Genomic DNA, 25,494 nt, shown 5'->3' with positions numbered 1-25,494 from the left:
CTTGTAACTTCACCACCCAACCCTGAAAACTACGACCCTTACCCACTGCACTCATCCCCCATCACCATGCAGTTTAGCCATCCTGAAGTGCAGCTCTCATTGCACAGCACTCCAGACAGGAAGGCTGAGTATGAGAACAGGACATACGCAAATCTGTGATTGTATCGTTCCCCACCCCACCCCCTCGCCCTTTCTGTTTCCCAAGCAGTTGTGTTTCTTTTCAGTAAATGAATTTTCTTTTCAATAAATGGATTTTTTGGCTCTGAAAACGTTCTTTATGATTGCATAAAGTAAAAGATACCTTAGCCCAGGAAAGCAGCAGGCACTGCAAGTCAGTGTAGCAAACACAGATTCCTACTAACATTGGAACCACTGCACTTCACTCCCGTGCAGGGCACCAGACATTACTGGTGGCTTTCAGCCTCAAATTGCTCCCTCAAGGCATCCCTAATCCTTGCAGCCCCGCGCTGGGCCCCTCTAATAGCCCTGCTCTCTGGCTGTTCAGATTTAGCCTCCAGGTGTTGAACCTCTGAGGTCCATGCCTGAGTGAAGCTTTCACCCGCCCCTTCACAAATGTTACGGAGGGTACAGCACTATAACCGTAGGGATGCTGTCATCGGACAGGTCCAGCTTCCCATACAGAGATCGCCAGCGGCCCTTTAAATGGTCAAAAACACACTCCACAGTCATTCTGCACTGGCTCAGCCTGTTGTTGAACCGCTCCTTGCTGCCGTGAAGGCTCCCTGTGTAGGGTTTCATGAGCCATGGCATTAAAGGGTAAGCGGGGTCTCCAAGGATCACAATGGGCATTTCAACTTCCCCTACGGTGATTTTCTGGTCTGGGGGAAAAGTCCTGGCTTGCAGCTTCCTGAACAGGCCAGTGTTCCGAAAGATGCATGTGTCATGCACCTTTCCGGGCCAGCCTGCATTAATGTCAATGAAACGCCCACAGTGATCCACAAGTGCCTGGAGAACCATAGAGAAATACCCCTTCCGATTAATGTAATCGGAGGCTAGGTGGGCTGGTGCCAGAATTGGAATATGCGTCCCATCTATCGCCCCTCCGCAGCTAGGGAAACCCATTTGTGCAAAGCCAGCCACAGTGTCATGCACGTTACCCAGAATCACGGTTCTTCTGAGCAGGATGTGATTAATGGCCCTGCAAACTTGCATCAACACGATTCCCACAGTTGACTTTCCCACTCCAAACTGGTTAGCGACCGATCGGTAGCTGTCTGGAGTTGCCAGCTTCTAGATTGCAATAGCCACCCGCTTCTCCACCATCAGGACAGCTCTCAGTCTCATGTCCTTGTGCCATAGGGTGGGGGCGAGCTCATGAAAGTGGCTTTTCTCATCCGAAAGTTCTGCAGCCACTGCTCGTCATCCCAGACTTGCATGACTATGTGATCCCACCACTCAGTGCTTGTTTCCCGAGCCCAAAAGCGGCATTCCACGGTGGTGCACATGTCCATGAATGCCACAAGCAATCTCGTGTCATATGCGTTACTCGAGTTAATATCGTCGGAGTCCTCACTGTCAGTTTGGAGCTTAAGGAGTAACTCGACTGCCAAACGTGACATGCTGGCGAGACTCGTCAGCATATTCCTCAGCAGTTTGGGCTCCATTCCCGCAGACTGAAACGGAAGACAGAGCACGCAGCATAAAAAACGTTGAAAGATGGCACCAAATGTGGACAGAAGCAGAGGGATTGCTGGGATGCGAACTGATGCATCACGGGGCGTTGGGACAGGACCCAGAGTGCCCCGCATCACCCCCCCCTTCCCACAAGCCACAGCGCCAGAATGGGAAGAGGTGCTCTGTGGGATAGCTGCCCATAATGCACCACTCCCAATACCTCTGCAAGTGCTGCAAATGTGGCCACGCCAGTGCGCTTGCAGCTGTAAGTGTGGACAGACTGCAGCGCTTTCCCTACTGCGCTCTCTGAAGGCTGGTTTAACTCAAAGCGCTCTACATCTGCAAGTGTAGCCATGGCCTAAGAAAGAAAAAACAGCAAAGGCCTACCTGTTGCTGTTTTATACAATCCCAGTATTTAGCTAATTAACTGATTGGACTAGTTAATTAGCATGAGAGTATATGAGGAATGTCTATCAGGTTAGACTACTAGGGGATGTGGTGTTTTAAGATGTTTACCACAAATTTCAATGGCTAAATTACTCATGGGTAGCCGGAAGTAGTGTTAAAAGCTCTATCTACAATTCTTTAAGAATACCAGGAAAGGTGTGAGTCTCTAAGTCATGAACAAGAAATGAAGGTCAGTGCATGGCGGTCATAAATTCAAGAAGTAAGTCTGTTATGCCACAAAACCCAAGAAGAAGATAAGAAGTAGTCGTGTTGTATTACAGTGGAGAGGAGATATTCATCTAAAACAGCTGAGTGAGAGAAGAAATTCTGGATTTTTCAGTTTAAACAGATATTTATTGGTAAATCCTAGTTTATTTTCTGATTTTATGGAAGAATCACTTGAGTTTATGAAATGGAAGTTATAGTTATGCTGAGCCATAAAATCATTCTACTGAAGACAATGTAACTTCAAAGTGCAAAAAAGAAAAAAAAAGTTTCTAAACCCATTAAGATTATTGAAGGACAACTGAATGCTCAGATACTAGTGTGATTGGTATAGTCTATAAACCTGAATGGGACAGAATTATCTATTGCCTCATTTACAAACCTCAAGTATTTAAAAGCAAGAAATGAATAGTTAAGATATCTTAAATCTTATCCTATCATCGTAATAACCACAGTCACATTCTTATTCAATACTAGAGCTACTTCTGGATTTTTTGAACTTGTTTTTGTTCAAAATGGAACCAAAAGGAAAATTCTCATTGGTAAATTATTAGAAATGTTGTTCACATACTTTGCTTACAAAAAACGGAGGGTTTTTGGGTAAATGAAAAATTTTAATAACCATTTCAGTAAAGTTTTATTTTTTAATAAATATTTCCCAAAAACTATTGTACAAAATGATCTTTTGAATACTACAGAATGAAAGGTTTGAAAAAATTGTACTGAAATATTTGCAAATAGAAAAATTTTACATTGACAATTTATTTAGCAAAAAAATCCTTTAAAAAAAATTGTCAACCAAAATAATTTAATTCAAAGAATTTCAACTAATTAAATTTATTTCAACTCAACACAACAAACTTAACTTTGCCCCTTGGATTTGTATATTTTTTTCTTTAGTTTTTATCTTAATTTCAGCACCTCTATATTTTCTTTTAAGGTATATGCTGTTGATTGGGAAACACTAGCAGTTAATATATTTGACAGTAGATTTTTTAAAAATTACATTAACTGTAATTTAATAGTCATAGAGTTATAGACTTTAAGGTCAGAAGGGACCATTATGATCGTCTAGTCTGACCTCCTGCGCAACGCAGCCCTCAGAATCTCACCCACCTACTCCTGCAACAAACCCCTAACCTATGTCTGAGCCACTGAAGTCCTCAAATCATGGTTTAAAGACTTCAAGGTGCAGAGAATCCTCCAGCAAGTGACCCATGCCCCACGCTATAGAGGAAGGCGAAAAACCCCCAGGGCCTCTGCCAATCTGCCCTGGAGAAAAATTCCTTCCCAACTCCAAATATGGCGATCAGCTAAACCCTGAGCATGTGGGCAAGACTCACCAGCCACACACCCAGGAAAGAATTCTCTGTAGTAACTCAGATCCCACCTCATCTAACATCCCATCACAGGCCATTGGGCATATTTACCGCTAATAGTCAAAGATCAATTAATTGTCAAAATTAGGCTATCCCATCATACCATCCCCTCCATAAACGTCTTTTGCCCCCATCACTCCCCTTGGAAGGCTGTTCCAGAACTTCACTCCTCTGATGGTTAGAAACCTTCATCTAATTTCAAGTCTAAACTACCTGATGGCCAGTTTATATCCATTTGTTCTTGTGTCCACATTGGTCCTGAGCTTAAATAATTCCTCTCCCTCCCTGGTATTTATCCCTCTGATATATTTATGGAGAGCAATCATATCTCCCCTCAGCCTTCTTTTAGTTAGGCTAAACAAGCCAAGCTCTTTGAGTCTCCTTTCATAGGACAGGTTTTCCATTCTTCGGATCATCCTAGTAGCTCTTCTCTTTACCTGTTCCAGTTTGAATTCATCCTTCTTAAACATGGGAGACCAGAACTGCACACAGTATTCCAGATGAGGTCTCACCAGTGCCTTGTATAACGGTACTAACACCTCCTTATCTCTACTGGATACCTGATGCATCCCAAGACCGCATTCGCTTTTTTCTCGGCCATATCACATTGGCGGCTCATAGTCATCCTGTGATCAACCAATACTCTGAGGTCCTTCTCTTCCTCTGATACTTCTAACTGATGAGTCCCCAGCTTATAACAAAAAATCTTATTAATCCCTAAATGCATGACCTTGCACTTTTCACTATTAAATTTCATCCTATTACTATTACTCCAGTTTACAAGGTCATCCAGAGCTTCCTGTATGATATCCCGGTTCTTCTGGCAATACCTCCCAGCTTTGTCTCATCTGCAAACTTTATTAGCACACTCCCACTTTTTGTGCCAAGGTCAGTAATAAAAAGATTAAATAAGATTGGTCCCAAAACCGATCCCTGAGGAACTCCACTAGTAACCTCCCTCCAGCCTGACAGTTCACCTTTCAGTATGACCCATTGTAATCTCCCCTTTAACCAGTTTCTTATCCACCTTTCAATTTTCATATTGATCCCCATCTTTTCCAATTTAACTAATAATTCCCCATGTGGAACCGTATCACATGCCTTTCTGAAACTGAGGTAAAATAGATCCACTGCATTTCTTTTAACTAAAAAAATCTGTTACCTTCTCAAAGAAGGAGAGTAGGTTGGTTTGGCACAATCTACCTTTTGTAAAACCATGTTGTATTTTGTCCCAATTACCATTGACCTCAATGTCCTTAATTACTTTCTCCTTCAAAAATTTTTCTAAGACCTTGCATACTACAGATGTCAAACTGGGCCTGTAGTTACCCGGATCACTTTTTTTTTTTCCTTTCTTAAAAATAGGAATTATGTTAGCAATTAATAGGAAAAGTAACTTTATCATTGTATAGTAAAATAATGTACACATATGAATGTGTATTTGAAAATGACCAACATATCATGTACTTGTATTATTTTTCTTTTCCAGAGATGTTTTGATATCTTGATGTTGTCAATGGAAGAACAGTGTTTGTTTTGGGCCAGATTATTGCATTATGATCAAATATCTTTTGTACGTGATAAGCATAACTGGGTTGATTTTCAGTGACTGAACAATTCCGTAACTCATACTGACTTTGGCCCAGATCCTCAAAAGTGTCCATTGGTGCTTAAATACTTTGAGGATCTGGGCCTTTTGGCCCCAATCCTGCAAAAGCCTTCATGCCTGCTTAATTTTATGGTCAGTGAGTAAATCCTGTTGAAATCAATGAAACTACATAAAGATAAGTAAGCACACAAGTTTTGGCAGGAGGAGGGGCCTTCTGTTGAAATGGTGCATACTCCGCACCTCTGAAAATCAGGTGCAATGTCTTTCAGAAAAATGAACAGATAATTTAAATTGAACTGGACTATCTAGGGTCTGAAGTATTTTTAGTTGTGAGACTGTTTCATAATGTACAATACCAACGATGAGGGATCTCTCACTGTTTTGTAAAGCAACATGTACATTTACAACACTATGTAATTGAAGAACTGAGAACTCGTTAAAAATAAGTGTCAAGGTCTAACATTTATTTGATTTTCACCACACTAACTGAAAGCTGAACTGTGCTGTGGCAACTGATTTATGTGACTGCAGCAGATGGCACACTTCTGGCACAGAGCTAGCACACAGCTGTTTGATTCCCCCCACCCCCGAGACATTTCCTAACAGTACCACGTAGGATAGCAATCCAGCTATCTTTGGACAGTAGCACTGAAGTCAAACTCCAGCCCCTGCTGCTGCTGCCTGTATAGTCAGGCTGTCGGCCGATACCAACATACGTAGCGTGGATGCTTGGGTAGGTTCTGCTGCTGCAAAGCCAGATGTGGAAAAATGCAAGTTTGCAGTGCACTGTACTAAAATCAAGGGCTTAACTTAGCGCTGAACTGAATGAAGCTTCACTCAAGTATTATTCCCAGCTAGTCCACTGCCACACTTTATCCAGCAGACTGATGTTCCTGAAGCCTCTGGGTCCTATTAGCTGAACCTAGAAAGAAGTGAGACCATCTACAAGGGTAAATAGCCCTAATCCTGGCTTATTTAACATTACCATTTAGCAGCCAAACCCTAACAGTCCTCTCCTCTGGGAAGGTGAGATGGTCCAGGAGATTCAGCTCGCAGAGCTTTCTTCAAATCATCCTCATGGGGAAAGGTTTGGGAAGAACCATAAAGGAGGTTGAGAGTATAGCACACCAGCCCTGTAGATCTGCTGCTCCTGATCTCACACATAATCAAGATCACCATAGCCCTAGATCCCATGCTGGCATTGCATCAAGAGGCAGGTAGGCACAAGCGGGAACAAGGTCATGGAGAAAGTAGAACTTCCTATAGATCCAGTAAAGCCCAATCCCTACTGTGAATTGAAGGGGGGGTGCAGCTGAAGGAGGGGACAGTAATTGGCATGCAGTGGTGACTAATGTAGGCAATGAACTCTTCTCCCCTCATTTGCCTGCTCATTCAGCCATTGCTTGTATTTCCACATTCTGCAGGCTCAATACACCCAAAGCTCAGGAGCTCCCAGAACTAGAAGAGTCAATTAGGCACCTATATCTTTTTTCTATCACTTTTCCCCTCATAGCTGAACTACAGCAAGTTCTCTGGAGTTTCTTCCATTGATTTAGTATTAATCATTATGTACTAAAAAGAACAAGGAAGGCAGCAAAGCCTTAACCCAGTGCAAACCTCACAGTTGAGGATATAATCTAATTTGATTAGACTGCAGGGCAAGTGGAGACCCTCATGGGGTCAGTATTAGGAGATTTCAGCTCTAGGTCACTGATTCAAATCCAACCCAGGTGAGCAGTGAAAGCTGTTGCCAGCCAAAGGCTGTTCAGTGATCTCTATGAAATGAGGAACTGAGCTCAGGGTGATGGCAGGCAGCCATCTATCCCACCAAAAAAGGCATCCTCCTTGTTGGCTGGCTCCAGGGCTTGAACAGGCTATAGTGGTGCTACTACTCTCAGTGCCTTTCAAGTCAGTCACTTCAATTTATGTCTGCAGCAGGCGCCTGTTATGTTAAAGTGGGGAGAGTAATTAAGCTTCGTCTTAACAGCTAGAACTCTACATTCATTTTAAAAAAGGATTTGAAGAGAAGAGAAAAGTGATTGATGTTGGGTGAGGAGACTCATCTCACAAGATGTAATAACAAATGCTGTCTAGTTTCCCTTGACTCACCAAATAGAGGACTCTTCTAAGGTTAGAGCTCCAGAACCTGGTAGGGGAGAAGAAGAGACCAAGACTAACCAGTTTTCTGTCAAGTCCCAACTCCTCCCTCCCTCCCTTTTTCCCCAGTTGATCTAATTTAGTAAAACAGAAGATACCTCGTACAGAAATTTAACCAAACATGAAACTGCTTGTTTGCTGATTAGGTCGCCATCTGGAGGTCATTTACCAGTTTTAGCTCATATTTCTAAAAATGGACAGAGAAAGAAGCCTTGTTTTTATTATTCAGCCTTACAGAAAACAGAAATATACATACTTTTTACAAAACCAAAGCTATGAGAAACCATCAAAATCTGTGTGCTTGGCAGAAAGATGGCAAGTGTGCAGGCCCCAACAGTGAGGAATACACCACCATGTTTAGGAGCCCCAAAAGTCTACCTTTAAAAAAAAAAAAAAAAGTCCTTTTCCCACACAGTTGTCTTTAGGTAAATCGGCGTTTGCTGGGCTCTGGTACTGACAGTGCCATCATGTCCACTTTACTGGAGAACTCAGCTTCTAGAGCATTCTAGAGGGAGAAAGAAACAAGAGAAATCAGTGGCAATGCAAATAACTTTTACATCATTGTTAGACAAATATGTCTCCAACGGTCAACCCCATTGGACATCATTTATATCCATTAACCCAAATAACTGAAAGAGCATTATTGGTGTGGTGTTTACCAGTACTCGGTACAATGCACGTTTAGTCGAGAATATAATAGGTGACTCAGCATTTAGCAGCTCATGAACAGAGAAAAATAAGTCATCATAAAAAGCCAAAAATTAGCATTACTAATCCGAATGATGACCCAAAAAGATATACAGCATTTTTTAATATTATGACAATGTTACATTGTTCCCAGGACAATCTCCAAATATCAAACCCTAATAAAGCATCCATTGTTATACTTATAGTCCACAAACAAACAAGTTTGGCTTGTAACATCTAGAGAGCTTATTGCCAGGTAGCTAAAAGGCTAAATCATAGTAATTATTTCCAAACTGACACCACTGGTCCATGTTGTGTGATCCTCATGGTCCTTGGAATGCAACATTTTTAGAACCAAGTGAATGAACAGGGGGGGGGGTGGGGGGGGGTGGGGGGGGTGAATAGAGAGTCCATGACACAATCTCTTACAATGTGATGCACAGAACAGGAATATTGGAGAACCCTGTATTCTTGTTTTACTGAGATTAACATACAAATTCCACACACATGCACAAAAACAGCAAAATGCTAGTCACATGTGGTAGGCTTCCCATCATGCTCGGAAGGGTTACTAGACACAGATAGGCTGCCAAAGCATATTACTAAAACTCTCACCTGAGAAAGCCCTACCAGTGGTGAAGAGGGATCAAATTCATGAAATAAGTGCCTCACCATTGATCCTACTGGTACTGTCCAAAGAGACAGATGGTCTCATAATTGTGATCCCTGACTGTTTAGGGCCTTAATGATTATCAACACCTTCAATTGCATCTAGAAGCAATAGGAAGCTAGTGCAAAAACTTAAGCACAGGTTTTATGTACTCCTGAGTGTCATGGACCAGTGTGAAGGGCAGCTGCAGTCCCATGTGGACTTCAAAGGCAACCCTATATACAGCACTTAGCAGCAATCAAGCCTGCAGGAGACAAATACATGGATGACCTTTGTGCAGTCTATTTTATAGAGAAATGGCCGTACTCCTGTCCAACTGCTGATTAAAAAAATGCATTACGGGCCACAACTACCCTCTGAGAATCCAGCAGCAGGGATGCGTCCAAAAGGGCCTAGAGACGGCAAACCATTTTAGCAAAAAGCATCCTCGAAAGGTGGTGCAAACACTTCTGCAGAGTTCTTCAAAGCTATTTAGGTGACTAACTTCCACTGACTGCAGTGAGACTAAGGCATCTAAATAACTCTGAAAAGCTGGGCCGACCTTCAACATCTGTTCCTCCCTATCAACAAGAATCACTTCCATCTAATCTGAGCCACATTTTTAGCCAGATCTTTATCTCTGGAGAGCGTCAAGATTAGAATCTGAGACAGATAAACCCGAACCTAACCATCATCAACGCTGGAGTTTTGGATGATATTTTTTTTTGGCCTTGGGGGGGAGGAGAGAAGTGCCAGGGTCCATTTAAATCTCTGTAAGCAACAAAAGCCCCTACCAGCTCCCGCTTTGCTTCTTCAATCTTCACTCGAGCAAGGGAAGGATTCTAAAAGAAAGAAAAATGGCATGTTAACCGCAAGTAGCGACAGTCCTGTTTCAGCTTGAAACACAGGGTTTCTCCTCACCCAAAAGATTTTAATAAAGGGTAGGAGAGGAGTGGGGGATAATCAAATGGTCTCCATGTGTTCCTCCAAGATGCAAAACGTGCTGCAATTAAAGACACAGAACAACCCAAAATTTAATGGATTTTGAAAGAGCTTTTACGAAGCCTAATGTTAAAAGAAACATTTCCATGAAAAATTCACAAAGCTCTTGATCAAGAGAGCCTGGTTTTAAACATTCCCAGCAGTGTTTGCAGCCCAGACACTGACTAGGAAGGTGCTCACATGTGCACATAGCCTGCTTGTAGGAACACTCCTCTCCCACTCAGCATCTCAGGCACTCAGCCAGTGGTGAGAGGAGCACAAAGGCTAAGGGGCAAGGCTGAACCTTCCATATTCACTGAAAGCAAGCTAGGGAAAATGGGAAGAATAAAAGCCAATTTTGGTGTCTCGAGTCCCTTGACAGAACCAAGCAAACTGCGTCTGGGGACTAGGATAGAGGGGGGGTACGCAGAGGTCTTCCAGAGGTGTCAACTCATCTAGATAGTTGCCTACTTTTACAAAAAGCTCTAGCAAAGTCAGAACAAACTAAAATTTCATATTGACAATGACTTGTTTATACTGCTCTATATGCTATATCAGTGTTTCACAACCTGGGGGTGGGGGGGGCGATTTAGTTTATGATTACATGGTAAAAATGAGAAAGAAACCAATTTTTCAGTAATAGTGTGCTGGGACACTTTTGCATTGTTATGTCTGATTTTTTAAGCAAGTAGTTTTTAAATGAGGTGAAACTTGGGGTACGCAAGACAAATCAGCCTCCTGAAAGGGGTCCAGTAGTCTGGAAAGGTTGAGAACCACTGATCTAAGGTGAGGGAGTCAGGCCTGCAGCAAGGATGTGTGTAGTGGGGGAACTCACTGCAAGGAGCAGGTTGGTGAAGACAAGAAGGATGGTCCAGTGGTTAAGGCATTAGCTGAGGACCTAGAAAACCTGGATTCAGTTCCCTGTTCCAGCACAGCTCCCCATGTCACCTTGGGCAAGTCACTTAATGGCTCTGTGCCTCATCTCCCCATCTGGGATAGGAGATAATAGCACTTCCCTACCCCACAAGGTGCTATGAGGATAAATACATTATAGATTGTGAGGCGCCCAGAGACTACAATAATGGGGAAAGATAAATACGAGAGGTAGAACTGTGAATCTCGACACATAGGTTCATTTAATAAATCACACTGCTACCCCCCCAATTGTGGCAGCATCTTCTTTATGTCCAAGAAGGAGAATCCCTCACTACTGATTTGAGAAAGGAACATGAATTTTGTGTTTCATCCACTTTCAGAGGAGTTCTCCAAGTGCTGCAGTTAGATTGTCCCTCAAGCAACACATACAAGTGACCTGTCCACTTCATGCAAAGACAGGGTTTGGATACCTCTCACTTTGTGGATTAATAAACTACTGTTGGCTCTAATCTCTTTGAATTACTGTACAGTTGTTTACAGAGGTTCCCTTACCTGAACTCCAACTACTGCACAATGCTGTAACCATTTATACTGCTACATAAATGATTAACAGTAATGGTGGTATGTACCAGCAGATTCAAAGTTTTAAAATTATTGATAATCTTTGGAAAATAATTGTACCATAGATTTTTGTTTTCCTCTCAACTTTTCCAGATAATTCACCTGATGCCTAGCTTATCCAACCAGTTTATTTGGGTTCGATTCCCATGCATTGTGGTAGAAGAGAGCAAAAACTATCTAGTGGAACTATTTAAACAGCCTTCTATTTAAGCAAAATCCTTCGTCTAGACAATTCATTAAGGGACGTACACAGAGTTTGGAAACAGCATAACTGTCAGCCTGTCAACGCCATTGCAACGGAATTTATTTACATTTTGATGTCTATATATATCTAAAATATTTCAGCTACAAAACACCCCCTGAAGTTAATTTGACAGTGAAATTAATGCCTAAGTTATAGCATCTAAACAGAAGCTATTCCATTTATATATATATATATATATATATATATATATATATACATACATACACACACACTTCGAATACCAGAAGAGAATAGGAGTAGAAATAATTACAGGAGTTAAGTCCAAGTAGGACTCCAGTTTCTTCTTCAAAGGCACAGTCTGTTGCTTTAGTTCAGACAGTTTCTGTGAATACAGCAAAGCACCAGGTTATATTTCTGCAATCTAATTTGGTAGAAGTGATGCAAAACAGTAAAACAAAGCATTTACGAATTTCCAAATGTTTTATTCTGTACAGATTTTAAGGGAGCCCATTGTTGCTGTAATTCTGATTAAGGATCTATAACTCTTCCCAGGATTTAATATTCCAACAATTTTATTTAGTCAAATCCAGTTGAAGTTTTATATTGAAGTAAAAACGCAAATTTTTGTATTACCCTTATGAAAAAATACAATGTCTTTTCACACAATATACCATTTGCTGGCTGTTCGCTGGTCTGTGTGAAAGGAGGTGGTGATCGCAATCTATAATCCAGTGGACAGGTGTCCATGTCACAGAAAAACACCTTCACAATGGGCACTACCTGAGACCCTTGCTGGTGATCTCAGCACAGGCCAAGACTGAATAGATCACGAAGAATGAGTTACACACTAACACCTAAAGGCTGCCCTGCCAGAACAGGGCTGAGCCACATAGGTGGGACAGTGTGGGGAACCTTCCACCACCACTTTTGGTGCTGTACCCATTCAGTGCACAAAGAGAAGAGTTAACTTTTTGAGGGTTACTAATCAAGCAACTTTCACTAGCACTAAAGCCATTTAAAAGTCAAAGATAAACCTATGATGCAGTAATTTACACCCCCCTCCACCCCAAACATTTGTTCAGCACTCTGCAAAACAGATAAAAGAACACTGTCAAGTCAAAATTGCCTCCATATTTAGGCTCTACGAGAAAACAAAAGTTTTACAAAACCAAGACCTACGTAGAAGTTTCTATGGTTTTTTTAAATTTAAGATTTCAATGGGAACATTTATCAACCAGCATTTCCCCTGAAACATTTTGCAATCCAAATACTGCCAAACAATGCTAGTTCATGACATCCACAAAGTGTAACTGACAAGGCTATATTCATCATTCAAACTAATTAATAAGCAAGAAACAAAACAACATAAATGGCAAAAAGCACATTACACGTTTGGAATTCTCTCTGTTATAGTAACAGGGTGATATTAGTGTTGTGACAGCAGAAAGAACAGACTCAGACAGACATCATGTGCAGCAGCAAAGAGCTGGTGAATCCACAATTAGAAACACAGGAAACATGTTTTTTAAAAATGAAAGTATTGTGACAGTGTCTCTTTAACAAATTACATCATTATTATCTTACAGTATTCACAATTATATCCAAAAATGTTATGTTCACATAAAACTGGAGGAGGCCTCAGGATGTAAAATTTGAATCACAGATTAGATTTTGGACACCACCACAGATCAGAGGCATTTGGATGTGGGATGTTGGTTTGGGCCTCTCTAACATACACGTGTACTCGAGCATCCATATGGATAAATGTTATTTCATTAAACTAGCCAAACAAATGCTGATTCACATGCACCACTTCAGAAATGTCCCTCTTGTCACAACATACCCACCTCTGAGAGGCTCACTAATGACTGATGTGTCAAGGAAGGATCCATCCCGCTTGCAGAAAGCTGTTCCTACAAGAGAAAAACAGTTCACAGTTTGTATAGCACACCCTGCTCCTCTACTGAACAGACAGTGTACAATACATTATTCATAGCAAAACTTTAAACAGAAAATGCAGAGAGATATTTTGATGCTTCCTTGTATTTTAACATAAGCAGGCAAAAAGAAAAAAAGTTAACTATAGCAGGAATTTAGTGCTGTTTTAAGTGCTATCTTCAAGCAACTTTAACTGTGGAGTCAGTGGCTAATGAAACATGCATAAACAGCAATATACCTACTAGAAAACCAGCATGACTAGAGCATTCAATGAGGACGAGTAGGTTTACCTAGTAAAATGTCATCATACTAATAAAACATTTATCCTTCAGAATTGTCAGACTATTGTAAATAGTCATTCTGTCAAAGTGGCCTGTAACACTCACCCTTACTTGCTTCATAGTGGGTTGGGAAACTTAATTTCTCATATAGTACTTAACTAGTCAGAATCAGTCAAGTAACCAATATGCAATGCATGTTACACTGTACCACTACCAAAATCATGACATTCGAAAAGAACATGCTCTCTGATATCATCTGTACAGACAAATATGTGAAGACTAATTCCAACTATAATCCATGCTTATACATTTTTAAATTTATGAAGGTTCCCCAAATTTATGAAGGTTCCTACTTTGAGCAGAGCGTTGGACTAGATGACCTCCTGAGGTCTCTTCCAACCCTAATCTTCTATATCAAGGAACACTGGAAAAAATTGCTCTTATTTAACTGAAAAATAGCTATGGGGGACCTACATTTACTTACCTGTAATTGTTGCTTTAAGGTCTCAGTCCTCCAACACTTAAAGCCCATGTGTAACTTTAACGGGACAATTCATGTGAGTAAAAAGCTACACACTTGCTTACATATTTGCATTTGTCCTCCCAGTACACAACTAAGACTACATTTTTGGCACAGCAGTCGTGGTGTTCATGGTGTTCATTAATTTTAATAAAGTCAATTTAATAAAGCCACAATTGTGGGGTGAGCTCATTCTTCAATCCCTCAGCCCCAGACCATAACCTTTCTGTGAGTATGGTTCCCCCCACACACACCTATGTTGTGAAATTGACTAAAAATTTGTGTAACAAAATCATAGCCTTATACACAACTAGCTTTAAAACTCTAAACCCTAACTTTAAAATATTGGGGCAACTACTTGCCACCCCACTCCAGCAGGGGACACATTCAACCCCTAAGGCCTCTCTTACCTCTTAAGCGAAAGAATCCAAGGATCACAGCATCCATCCACTTATCCCCAGCTCTGCAGGAAAGGTGACGGGGGATCAGTTACAACTGATTCCCTTCAAGGACCAACCATTCCTTATTTCCAAGTGTTAGTTGTAATAGATTTCCCCTCTTGGAGGCCAAGAAGCTCCAAAGAGGTCTCTAATAGTGACACCATACATTTTGGGGCCCAATTTGGCATGGTCACATATTCCTTCAACAATACTGGTAGAAGATGTTTATCACCAACCTCTGCAGCCTTTATCCTGAATTTGAAGTCCTCAGATTTATCCTTCAGGAACTTCATGTTCTGGGTTCGGCTGTCAGCTTTGGCTTTTTCCATTGCCAGATGTTCTTCTGTTTTTTTAAGGTCCCTTTAAGAAGAAAATTGTGGTGAATATATGTGGCTTACTAACCTTCAGCCAAATTAACACTCAAGTAAACACCCACAGGAGGGACAAAGTGAAACAGAAAACTGAGTTTCTCTCACAGTCTCTCCACCAGCTCAGTCTATTTGTGGAGAGATTTCCATATGCACAGATACCCCACAGATTCCCAAGACCCTAGGATATCCCTACTAATAGCAGGGCATCTGCATGAAAAGCCAGGACATCTGTACAACAACTCATACTAATAATCTGGTGGGTCACTATACTAGATTAGTTAGTGGAGAACCTAGGAATACAACTGTTAAGTGACTTAACTAAAATCATGCAGTGCGGCAATGGCAGAGCTGGGACAAGTACACGGGAATGCTAGTTCTACAACATTAACTATGCTGCTGCTGCTATCAGTGTCACAATAGTTAAGAGTTTACTGTAGTGCTCCTCATTGTAGTATCCAAGCACTTCAATGTAAATTAAGTCTGCATGGTGAGGTCACTGGTGGACTTAGTGGAATTTTATAATCTTTTGGGGAATCTTTTTTGTTCTAACCCAGTCCCTTATTTTTACCACTAAACCACACTACTCATGCTCAGAAAAATATGCACAAAGCAGTAAGTGGGAGATGCAGGCACGTACTTGTGAGCACTAGTCAACCCATAATGTTTAATTTCATCATTGTAGGCTTGGGATTTTTAAACCTCTTAACTATTTGAAGCAAATTTTTTGCAAGGGCCTTGACTAGTGGTTTAAATTGCTGTGAAGTAGAGCAATATTGAACTCAATATTCAGATGTCCTTGTTACTGTTCATAGACAAAGTTGCTGAGAACAGGGGACCAGCAAACCCCATTCAGCTCTTTCCCTTTCTCCCCAACTACTCACTCTTGGAGATGTTTTTCCAGCACCAGAGCTGCAGTTAGCTTTTTCCTAAGGCTGGTCAATTCAAGCTCCATTTCTCTGTTTCTCGATTCTGTCGTATGTAAATCTGAGGTCAAATCATTGATAGCGGGGATGAAGCTAATGAAACAAGAGATTTCATTGATCTGTTTAGAAGTCCACGCCGCTGAAGCTCAGGGTTATATGAAAACAACAAGGAGTCTGGTGGCACCTTAAAGACTAACAGATTTATTTGGGCACAAGCTTTCGTGGGTAAAAACCTCACTTCTTCAGATGCATAGGGTTATATAATCACTTATTTTCTTTCACATTTTCCATAAAGTTTTTGTAGGATTGTTCTCAAATAATGGCAAATCTGTTAACAGTTAGGTCTGTCTAAACTATCTTACAATCCAAATAGCTAAGAACTTCTATAAGCCAGGGTTTGACAATGTACATAAAATTCAAAATAGTTTAACATTTTAATTGCTATACAATACACATTTACACAGCTCCTTTTATCATGAAGCATTTCTCAAGCTATAAACATGCACTAACTGAACTGCAACCGCTTCTGGGACAGATGATGGCATGCAGCCTGAGCAAACCACACTGCACAACAGCTGGAGTAGGAAGGAGAGGAACAGAGGCAGAAAGGGACATTTTAGCTAAAGGCACATGGAAAACCCCTACTTTTATTAAGAGAGCCAGACAACCTCATTTTTGTAAGGTTTCATCTGAGAAATCTATGCAGGATGCACAGCCAAATACTCTAGTTAAATCTGTCCAAAAGGATGAAGGGCTGAGCAGACCCTAGCAGGTTTTAGGGAAATCAGATTTGAAATACTGAGGTGTCCAACCTGTGGCTCTTGAGGGTGACTACATTAAGGAAAAGTCTATTTAATTAAGAATTGAAAATGCAACCCCTGAATTTACACTTTGCAATTCTTCAGCAGAAACCTCTGAATCAGCCAACCACTGCAGCTACAGGTCCTTCCCTACTGCAAGTACTCAACAGCACCCCTGCTGGCCGCCTGCACCATCACAGGAATAGGAAGTGAGAGTAACATTGACTACTCCATTGCCTGCTTCTCTGCTGGCTCTGGGGGCCCCGGGAAGAGCAGGACAGCAGCTAGACTGGCTCCCTCTGGGCCTATGGAAGTGGCTAGCAAAGGATGGCTCCCACTCCCACACACTGACTCAGAGTAGCCCAAGAGGGGGGGAAAAGAGGAGAAGCGGGGAATGAGCAGCCAGTTACAGCTCCCTGATTCTTTAGCTGAGTTCAGCTAGGAGCATCTGTAAATTGTGCCTGCTAGCATAAGAGCCTCCAGGGCCAGCAGGGGATAGCTGGAGTGCAGCATCCGTCAGCTACGCCCCCTCCCCACTCTTGACCTGCTGCAGGGAGTATAGGGAGGGAGGAGTAGGAGATGGGCCATTTCAACGCTACATCCACTGGGAACTCCCCCACCACAGAATTGCGGGTGCTTTCCACTCACTTTGTGCTGCATAAGTGGCACAAAGAAGTGGAACAGGGCAGAAAATTGGCCCCAGAGAACTGATTGTGGCCTCAAGCTGAGAAGATTGGACACCACTGACCCAGACTTCAGCAAACTGTGGAAGAATTACCTTGCTAGGGAAGTGTCCCTTGTTTCAAGCGCCATTGCACTATCTACCAATGCATTCAGATAGCTGGTGCCTGCGCTAGAGAGACTGTTGAAGGAAAGATTCACACTCTCCATGAGAAGCTCCTGTAGATAGTTGGCTGAAAAACCAAATAGTTACTTTCATTTAATATTTGTCACAGGTGTGCATGGGACTATACAAATTTAGAATACACAGTCTGCTTCAAGGTACTTACAGTCTAATCAGACACAAAAGACACAGTTTAAGGTTCAATGTTCTGTGCTCCATTTTGAAAGTATTACATAAACAATCTATTGGATGGATCTTAAAAAGAGAATCCTACAAAAAGTAGAAACTAGGTCAAATTACAAAGGATGGATATAAACAAATAACACAAGTATGTAGGGACAAAATTAGAAAGGCCAAGGCACAAAACAAGATTAAACTAGCTAGCGACACAAAGGAGAACAAGAAAACATTCTACAAATGCATTTACAGCAGTTCTCAAACTGTGGATTGGGACCTCAAAGTGTGTCGCAATCCCATTTTAATGGGGGTCGCCAGGGCCAGCATTAGACTTGCTGGGACACAGGGCGCCACCCCTACCCAGGGCATCAGGGCTGAGGCTGCGGCCCCTTCTCCCCGTACCCATGGTGGTAGGGCTCAGGCTCCAGCCCTCCCCCAGGGTCATAAAGTAACTTTGTTGTCAGATCGGGGTGGCGGTGCAGTAAAGTTTGAGAATCCCTGAAGCAAGAAGACGACCAAGGACAGGTTAGGCCCATTACTCAAGGGGGGGGGGGGGGGGGGCAATAACAGAAAATGTGGAAATGGCAGAAGTGCTAAATGACTTTTTTGTTTCAGTTTTCACTAAAAAGGTTAGTAGCGATTGGATGTCTAACATAGTGAAGTCCAGTGAAGATGAGGTAGGATCAGAGGTTAAAATAGGGAAAGAAAAAGTTAAAAATTACTTAGACAAGTTACATGTCTTCAAGTCACAAGGGCCTGATGAAATGCATCCTAGAATACTCAAGGAGCTGACTGAGCAGATAACTGAGCCATTAGCGATTATCTTTGAAAAGTCATGGGAGACGGGAGAGATTCCACAGGACTGGAAAAGGGCAATAGTGCCAATCTATAAAAAGGGAAATACGGACAACTTAGGGAATTACAGACCAGTCATCTTAATTTCAGTACCCAGAAAGATAATGGAACAAATAATTAAGCAATCAACTTGCAAAAACCTAGAAGATGATAAGGTGATAAGTAACAGTCAACATGGATTTGTCAAGAACAAGTTGAACCTATACCTTTCTTTGACAGGGTAACAAACCTTCTGGATGGATGGATGGATTGGAGCGGGGAGGCAGGGAGTGGTAGATGTGGTATATCTTGAGTTTAGTAAAGCTTTTGATACTGTCTCACATGTCCTTCTCATAAACAAACTAGGGATGGAGCTACTATAAGGTGGGTGCATAACTGGTCGGAAAACCGTTCCCAGAGAGTAGTTATCAGTGGCTCACTCATGCTGGAAAGGCATATCCAGTGGGGTCCCGCAGGGATCAGTTCTGCATCCAGTTCTGTTCAATATCTTCATCAGTGATTTAGATAATGGCATAGAGAGCACACTTATAAAGTTTGCGGATTATGCCAAACTGTGCACGGTTGCAAGTGCTTTGGAGGATAGGATTAAAATTTCAAAATAATCTGGACAAACTGGAAGTAAATAGGATGAAATTCAATAAGGACAAATGCACAGTACTCCACTTAGGAAGGAACAATCAGTCGCACACATACAAAATGGGAAACGACTGCCTAGCAAAGAGTATTGCGGAAAGGGATCTGGGGGTCATAGTGGATCACAAGCTAAATATATGTGAACAATGTAACACTTGCAAAAAAAGCAAATGTCATTCTGGGATGTATTAGCAGGAGTGTTGTAAGCAAGACACAAGAAGTAATTCTGCTCTATTCCATGCTGTTTAGGCCTCAACTGGAATATTGTGTCCAGTTCTGGACATCACATTTCAGGAAAGATGTGGACAAATTGGAGGAAGTCTAGGGAAGAGCAACAAAAATTATTAAAGGTCTAGAAAACATGACCTATAAGGGAAGATTGAAAAAATTGGATTTGTTTAGTCTGGAGAAGAGAAGACTCAGAGGAAACATGATAACTTTTTATGTACTTGAAAACTGTTGTTACGAGGAGGTGGGAGGTAAATTGTTCTCGTGAACCTCTGAGGAGAAGACAAGAAGCAATGGCTTAAATTGCAGCAAGGGCAGTTTAGGTTGGACATTAGGAAAAACTTCCTAATTGTCGGGGTAGGTAAGCAATGGAATAAATTGCTTAGGGAGGTTGTGGAATGTCCATAATTGGAGATTTTTAAGAGCAGGTTAGACAAACACCTCTCAGGGGTGGTCTAAATAATACTTAGGGGACTGGACTAGATGACCTCTCGAGGTCCCTTCCAGTCCTACTAGTCTATGCTTCATTGGGAGACTACACAGGGAAAAACAAAATAAAAACAAAAAAAAACCACACACATATTTTTGGGTGGGATTAGGAAAGAAGAAAGAAATTCTCCTGCACACAGTATCAGAATTCTTATGATATCATAAACTTATAGAATCCTACCTAATTAAAACCTTGCAAGTGGTTTTTATTTAGTATATGAAATGTTAAAATAAGAATGATTACAGTGGCCTGAGTTGCGTGGTTGCTCCAGAAATACTGACTGCTGTTCTCCATTTTATCCAATGCTCACTCCCTATGATTAGCTAAGGAGTTGCTAAACAACATCGCTGCTGTTTCAGAATCCTAAATTGCTTCCCTCAGTTAGAGATTAACATTGGCTCAGACACTTGAGATCAACACTAACCCTGACCCCCACCCTTGTACATACAGTATCTCTATTTCAGTGCTGTGCCAGCTAGCTTGGCAGTGTAGGAAGTTCAGCAGCTAAAATGCTCGTCAGCCTTTACAGCCTGCTCAAGTTGATTTAAGAAATTGTTGTTGGCCAATCTGATGTCACCGTTGGGAGAAAAGCCTTTGTGTATGATGATATATAGCTGGATTTCAAAATCCTACTTTTTCACACTTCTTATAAGATATTACAGCGAGTAGAAAAGAGAAACCCTATAGGGTCACTTAGAAAAAGGCATTTTTACTGCAACTGGAGTTTGAAGCGCCAAGATCACCTTCTGACTCATATTCTGCAGTCTTCTGTTTCATGTCATCGATCACGAGGGAGACATCCTTGTCTCTGGTTTCATTGCATTCCGCAAGCTCATATAAAATATCAACAGTCCGTGAATTCACTTCGTATTGTGGAATGGGTTGATCCCCAAAGGTCCTTTTTAGCCATAAAGTAACCTGCCAGGAAAGTGGGAGTAAAGAAGGTAAATGGTTTAATTTAAGGAAGGGGAATTAAATATCAGGCAAGAGAACTGGAATGTAGAGCCCTCAACCACAAATCTTACTCCTGTCAGAGGGGTTTTGTCTACACTAGACTTTTTGGGGGGGGGGGGGGGAGGGGGGGGGGGAAATCTTCCATTGTTGCACTACCGTTGGTTGTAGCAATGGTAGAAGCGCAAATGTAGACTAGAAGAACAGGGTTCACCCCCAAATTTAGTCTGCTGGTTGGATCATTAGCTTCCCTGGCCGGGTACTGAGGGGGAGCACGACATGAATGCTTATCCATGCCACCCTTTGCAACCATGAAGGAGCACATGAAGCTCAAATGCAAAATGGGGTAAGACTTCAGGACAATGCTCTCACAAGACAATGAAATACAACAAGTGGTAAAATCGAACAGTCTGGAATTTCCAATACTATGCAAAACTGTTTGGCATGCTAACATAGATAAGGCTAAACAGTTTCTAAGGTACGCTGTGGATGAATGCAGTTCATGGCCAATTCATATTGAAAGAAATTATTTAAAACCATAATTGGCTTTTAGGCAACCCAGTTACCCCTCCAGGAAGTGGTGTTAAATATAGATTTTCTTCAGCATTCAACTGTAGCCTTGATTAGAAGCTGTTTGGTTCATCTGCTCTAGCCAGACAAACCGGCAGTACACCCTGTGGCTCCTGTTACCATAGTATCTCAGCATCCCACACTGTTTAATGTATTTACCCCATCAACAGCCCTATGAAATAGGGGGGTGTTATTAGTTCCATTTTACAAATGAGGAACAAAGGACCAGATCCTCAAACTTCCTCCAGGGACATTTGGACCCTAAATACCTTTAAGGATCAGGGGTCTAATTGACTTGCCCAAAGTCACATAGGAAGTCTGTAGCAGAGTAGGGATTTGAACCTAGGTCTCCCATATCCCAGAGTAGCGCCCTAACCACTGAACTATTCTTCCTGTCAGCTTAGCCTGAAATGGTTTTATATTGAGTTTAAATGTGGTTTGAATCCACAGGAAAAAAAGCCCAGAAAATGGGAGACTTAACATCAGCAGTGATTTCAGGTTACAAACCAACCACATGAACACTGCAGCATGAATTGGACACTTCATAAATAAAATCCATGGAAAGAAGTGGGAGATTTTAAAAAGTTATTTCAAAATATTTATGAAATCTAAAACCCATTTTCATATCACCCTTGTTCACGTCAACAGACCAAGCAAAACTTGGAGCGTTCAAAAGGCACACTCCTTTTTCTGCACACCCACCAGAGTAGTATATTGACCTTGCGTTTTGTACCTCTAATTTAATCAGTGGCCTTCATCCTAAATCATACTGGAGAAAGCAAAATTATAGCCCTGGGGGAAAAGCCAGACCTCCTGGAAACATACAGCAGTGAAGTTTTATTGTAGTGAAATATTACAAAAATTCCCGGGGTCCATTGATGGAGGATGGAATGTATCTTCCTGACAGGAACCTGGCACAACATAATGTGATGCTAGCAAACTAGGTGCCAGCTCCTGGCAAAGTCCCCATGTCTCAATGGAACAATAACAAAGATGAGCCAGACTGAATGCAGCTACGTATGTGCGTTAGTATTGTTTATAAGAATGTGTTTAGACTTTATTGAATGCCTGTGAGTTGCTGCCTGCATTAATTTCATTTATAATATCTGTATCCCATATTGTAAGGTAATATTTGAGTGTTTGTATTGTAGGCCTCTTTGACTGTGTAAATCACCAGACAGTAGAGAGACATTAACCAGTGTGAAATGCTGGTTTCCAACAGAAGATGTTACATCCTGCCCAACAGCAAAGGTCTGTTGATAACAGACGGACTATTGTGGGACATTAAAGAGGACAATGTTGGTTGTTCTGTCTCCCTCATACTAAAGACAAGCCATGCAAGTGGATTCCTCCCATCAACTGAGTTTGCAGCTCAGAGCAAAATGGAGGAGGGGAAGAAAGACACATAAAAAGAAGGAGCTGGATCTCTATGCTGCTTAAAGTCTGAGGGACAAGGTTTTCTAAGCATAAATAAGAGGTCCACAGCCTCTTAGCCTGGGTTAGTCCTAAAGTAGTAGTTTTCAACCTTTTTTTATTTGTGGACCCCTAAAAAATTTTGAATGGAGAGGCAGACCCCTTTTGAAGTTCAACCTGTAGTCCGTGGACCCCTACCATAGAAGTCTTAGACTGATAACTGACTGAACAGAATTCGACTATCAATGTTGCATGTTCTTGGCACGGCATTTGACGTAGTGTGAGAAAGGGTGCTAAACTGTGGGCTTCTAGGGTAATGACAACACTTCCAGGTTTTGACCTGCAAGGGGGAGAGGGGGGCAAAGGGGGAAGGATTCACATATTTTTGATTGAAACTTTATTTTTATAGTCACCTTTTGCAGACCCTTTAGACATAGTCTGCAGACCCCCTAGAGTCCTAAAGGGCATATAGAACTTGCTGAATACAGAAGCTTCTATTACCTTTGGAAACATAAGACTGTAACTCATTTGGGTATGTATGTTCACCTGCTTTAATTTTATAAATAACTAGTTTCCTTTTCCTACTTAATATATTTTGTACAGTTTATTATAAGATTGGCTATAAGCATCATCTTTGGTGTAAGATCTAATGGTCTTGGATGACCTGGGGTAAGTAACTGATCCTTTGAGACTGGGTGTAACCTGAATATCGCTGTGATTCTTGGTGTAAGGAACCATCTATCACAAAGGTAAGCTTTCTTGGATGGCAAGATAGGGTCCAAGGGGACTGTCTGTGACTGCATGTTAAGGCTGTATAGCATCTGAGGAGCTTACACTTGATAATTGGTTGGCGTAATCTAATTATAGCACTCTCAGCCAATTTGGTGTTTGTGCCCTGCTTCCTAACAGTCTGCCCTGAGGCTAGTACTCCTGTTTTTGAGTCACTGCAGGCAGCTTTACATCAGCAAATCACAATTTTCTGACACACAAGATCTATCTTAATAGTACAGTACCTTAAACCTGCCAAGGCTACCAGCCCAGACATCATTTAAGGGACACTGAATTAGGGCTGACTATTTTTCTAATGGGACTTTGCTTTGTTTTAAACATTCCCCTACGTTTTCTTCTGGTTACAAACATAATAAGAAAGAAGGATTTTTAGTTTAATGCTCCATACAAACAGGCGGTAGGAAAGCACTATCTAGGATAACATAGGTGTAGCCTATGCTACTGAAATGGGATGTGGAATCTGCATCCCCTGTTCTTCCTGAGCACAAATATCTATTTCTCTACAAACTTTTGTGCAAAGCACAATGTCTAGTTAAACATAGCTCATAAGCTACAGAGTTCCAATCCCCCAAAATTGTTGAGAAGGGTCAGAGGGCTTCAAGTAAGCCCAAGTGATCCCACCCATCAGTAAGTAATATGCAGAGTAGGATAATTATGACTGTACCCCTCCGCATTCCACAGGACAAGTAGATATTTGCGGCACACTTGGGGAGGAGGGAGGCCCTGAGGAGATTTGGGGCACACAGTGGAGAAGTGGGGATTTGAGGCACACACTAGGAGCAAGGGAGATCACAAGGGGAGAACATTTAGTGCACACTAGGGAGCAGGAGGGGCCTGGGATGGGAGAATATTTGGGGCACACACCGAAGAGAGGAGGCCCAGTGGCAGGGGAATATTTGGGGCACACAGTGGGACTGGGGCACAAGCCGGGGGGGGGGGGGGGAGCATTAGGGGCACAGAGTGGAGATGGAGCATGGGCTGGAGGGGCCATTGCGAGCACATGGTGGGGACAGGGGCCCAGGCCAGGGGTCCATTGGGGGCACACAGCAGGGACAGAGGGGCATTGGGGGCACATATCAGAGACAGGGCACAGGCCAGAGGACCATTGCGGACACACAGCAGGAACTGGACCACAGGCCCATTGGGGGACACACACAGAGCACGGGGGGGGGGGGGCACACAGCAGGAAACTGTGGGAAGCCAGGGGCAAACACTGCGGGGGGGGAGGAGAAGCATTGGGAGCGCACAGCATGGACTTGGGGGGCATGGGCTGGGGAGAAGGGAAGGCAAACACCGTGGGTCCAGCCATTGGGAGCACACAGCTGGGAGCTGGGGGGTGACAGCCTAGGGGGAAGCGGAGGCACACACCGGGGGGGGATTGGAGGTGATAGCACAGGGGGAAGCAGAAGCGAACACAGGGGGGGGGAGGGAAAGGCACGGGGAAGCCCGTGGTCACTGCGAGGAAGAGGCCAGAGGGCACTGGGGGCGCACAGGGAGGAGGGACCAGGAGGCGGGGGGCGCATGGCGGGGGCGGGGGGTGGAGTATCCCGGCCGGGCGGACTCGGGCCGGACATGCCCCTCTCTGTGGGGACCCCGCCAAGCACTGCCAGTCGCGGGCAGCGCCCGCGCGGTGACCGTTACCCGTCTCAGCTTCTCCTCCATCCCGGCCTCCGCCGCTTGGCGGATTGCGCCGCGTTGAATCCCGGCTCCTCCCGCCGCCTTCCCGTCATCCTCCGCGCACCGCTTCAGCCGGCACTGAGGGGACGAGGCGCGCACAGATGACCTCAGTGCCGCGGCGCT

The 25,494-nt window shown here is 42.7% G+C and overlaps 1 protein-coding gene across 2 annotated transcripts; it reads right to left on the bottom strand.

The window, feature by feature from the left end:
• Positions 1–7,648: 7,648 nt before the first annotated feature.
• On the bottom strand, positions 7,649–25,494 carry HAUS1 (HAUS augmin like complex subunit 1). Of its 2 annotated transcripts, none has more exons than XM_042850704.2 (9): positions 25,336–25,494; positions 20,685–20,889; positions 17,523–17,658; positions 15,903–16,037; positions 14,887–15,010; positions 13,319–13,384; positions 11,782–11,853; positions 9,583–9,630; positions 7,649–7,957 (listed from the first exon to the last, which is right to left on the bottom strand). In XM_042850704.2, the coding sequence occupies exons 1-9, from the start codon at positions 25,354–25,356 to the stop codon at positions 7,874–7,876; spliced, it is 891 nt and encodes a 296-aa protein (XP_042706638.2). In that variant the 5' UTR covers positions 25,357–25,494; the 3' UTR covers positions 7,649–7,873. The 2 variants fall into 2 exon arrangements, with proteins under 2 accessions (XP_042706638.2, XP_008164276.2); XM_008166054.4 differs by having other exon boundaries at positions 20,715–20,889.

Source organism: Chrysemys picta, chromosome 6 (assembly GCF_011386835.1).
Source record: "Chrysemys picta bellii isolate R12L10 chromosome 6, ASM1138683v2, whole genome shotgun sequence".
Classification (NCBI taxonomy): domain Eukaryota; kingdom Metazoa; phylum Chordata; order Testudines; family Emydidae; genus Chrysemys; species Chrysemys picta.
This window is presented reverse-complemented; position numbering and strand designations above follow the sequence as displayed.

What these genes read in the sequence shown, in the direction of transcription:
- HAUS1 (XM_042850704.2), bottom strand. Translation starts at nt 25,356, where the DNA reads ATGGAGGAGAAGCTGAGACGG. An exon ending in AGGGACACTTCCCTAGCAAG is followed by an intron (nt 16,038 to 17,522) that starts GTAATTCTTCCA and finishes TTGTTTCATTAG; the next exon opens with CTTCATCCCCGCTATCAATG. An exon ending in CATTAGTGAGCCTCTCAGAG is followed by an intron (nt 11,854 to 13,318) that starts GTGGGTATGTTG and finishes CTGTATTCACAG; the next exon opens with AAACTGTCTGAACTAAAGCA.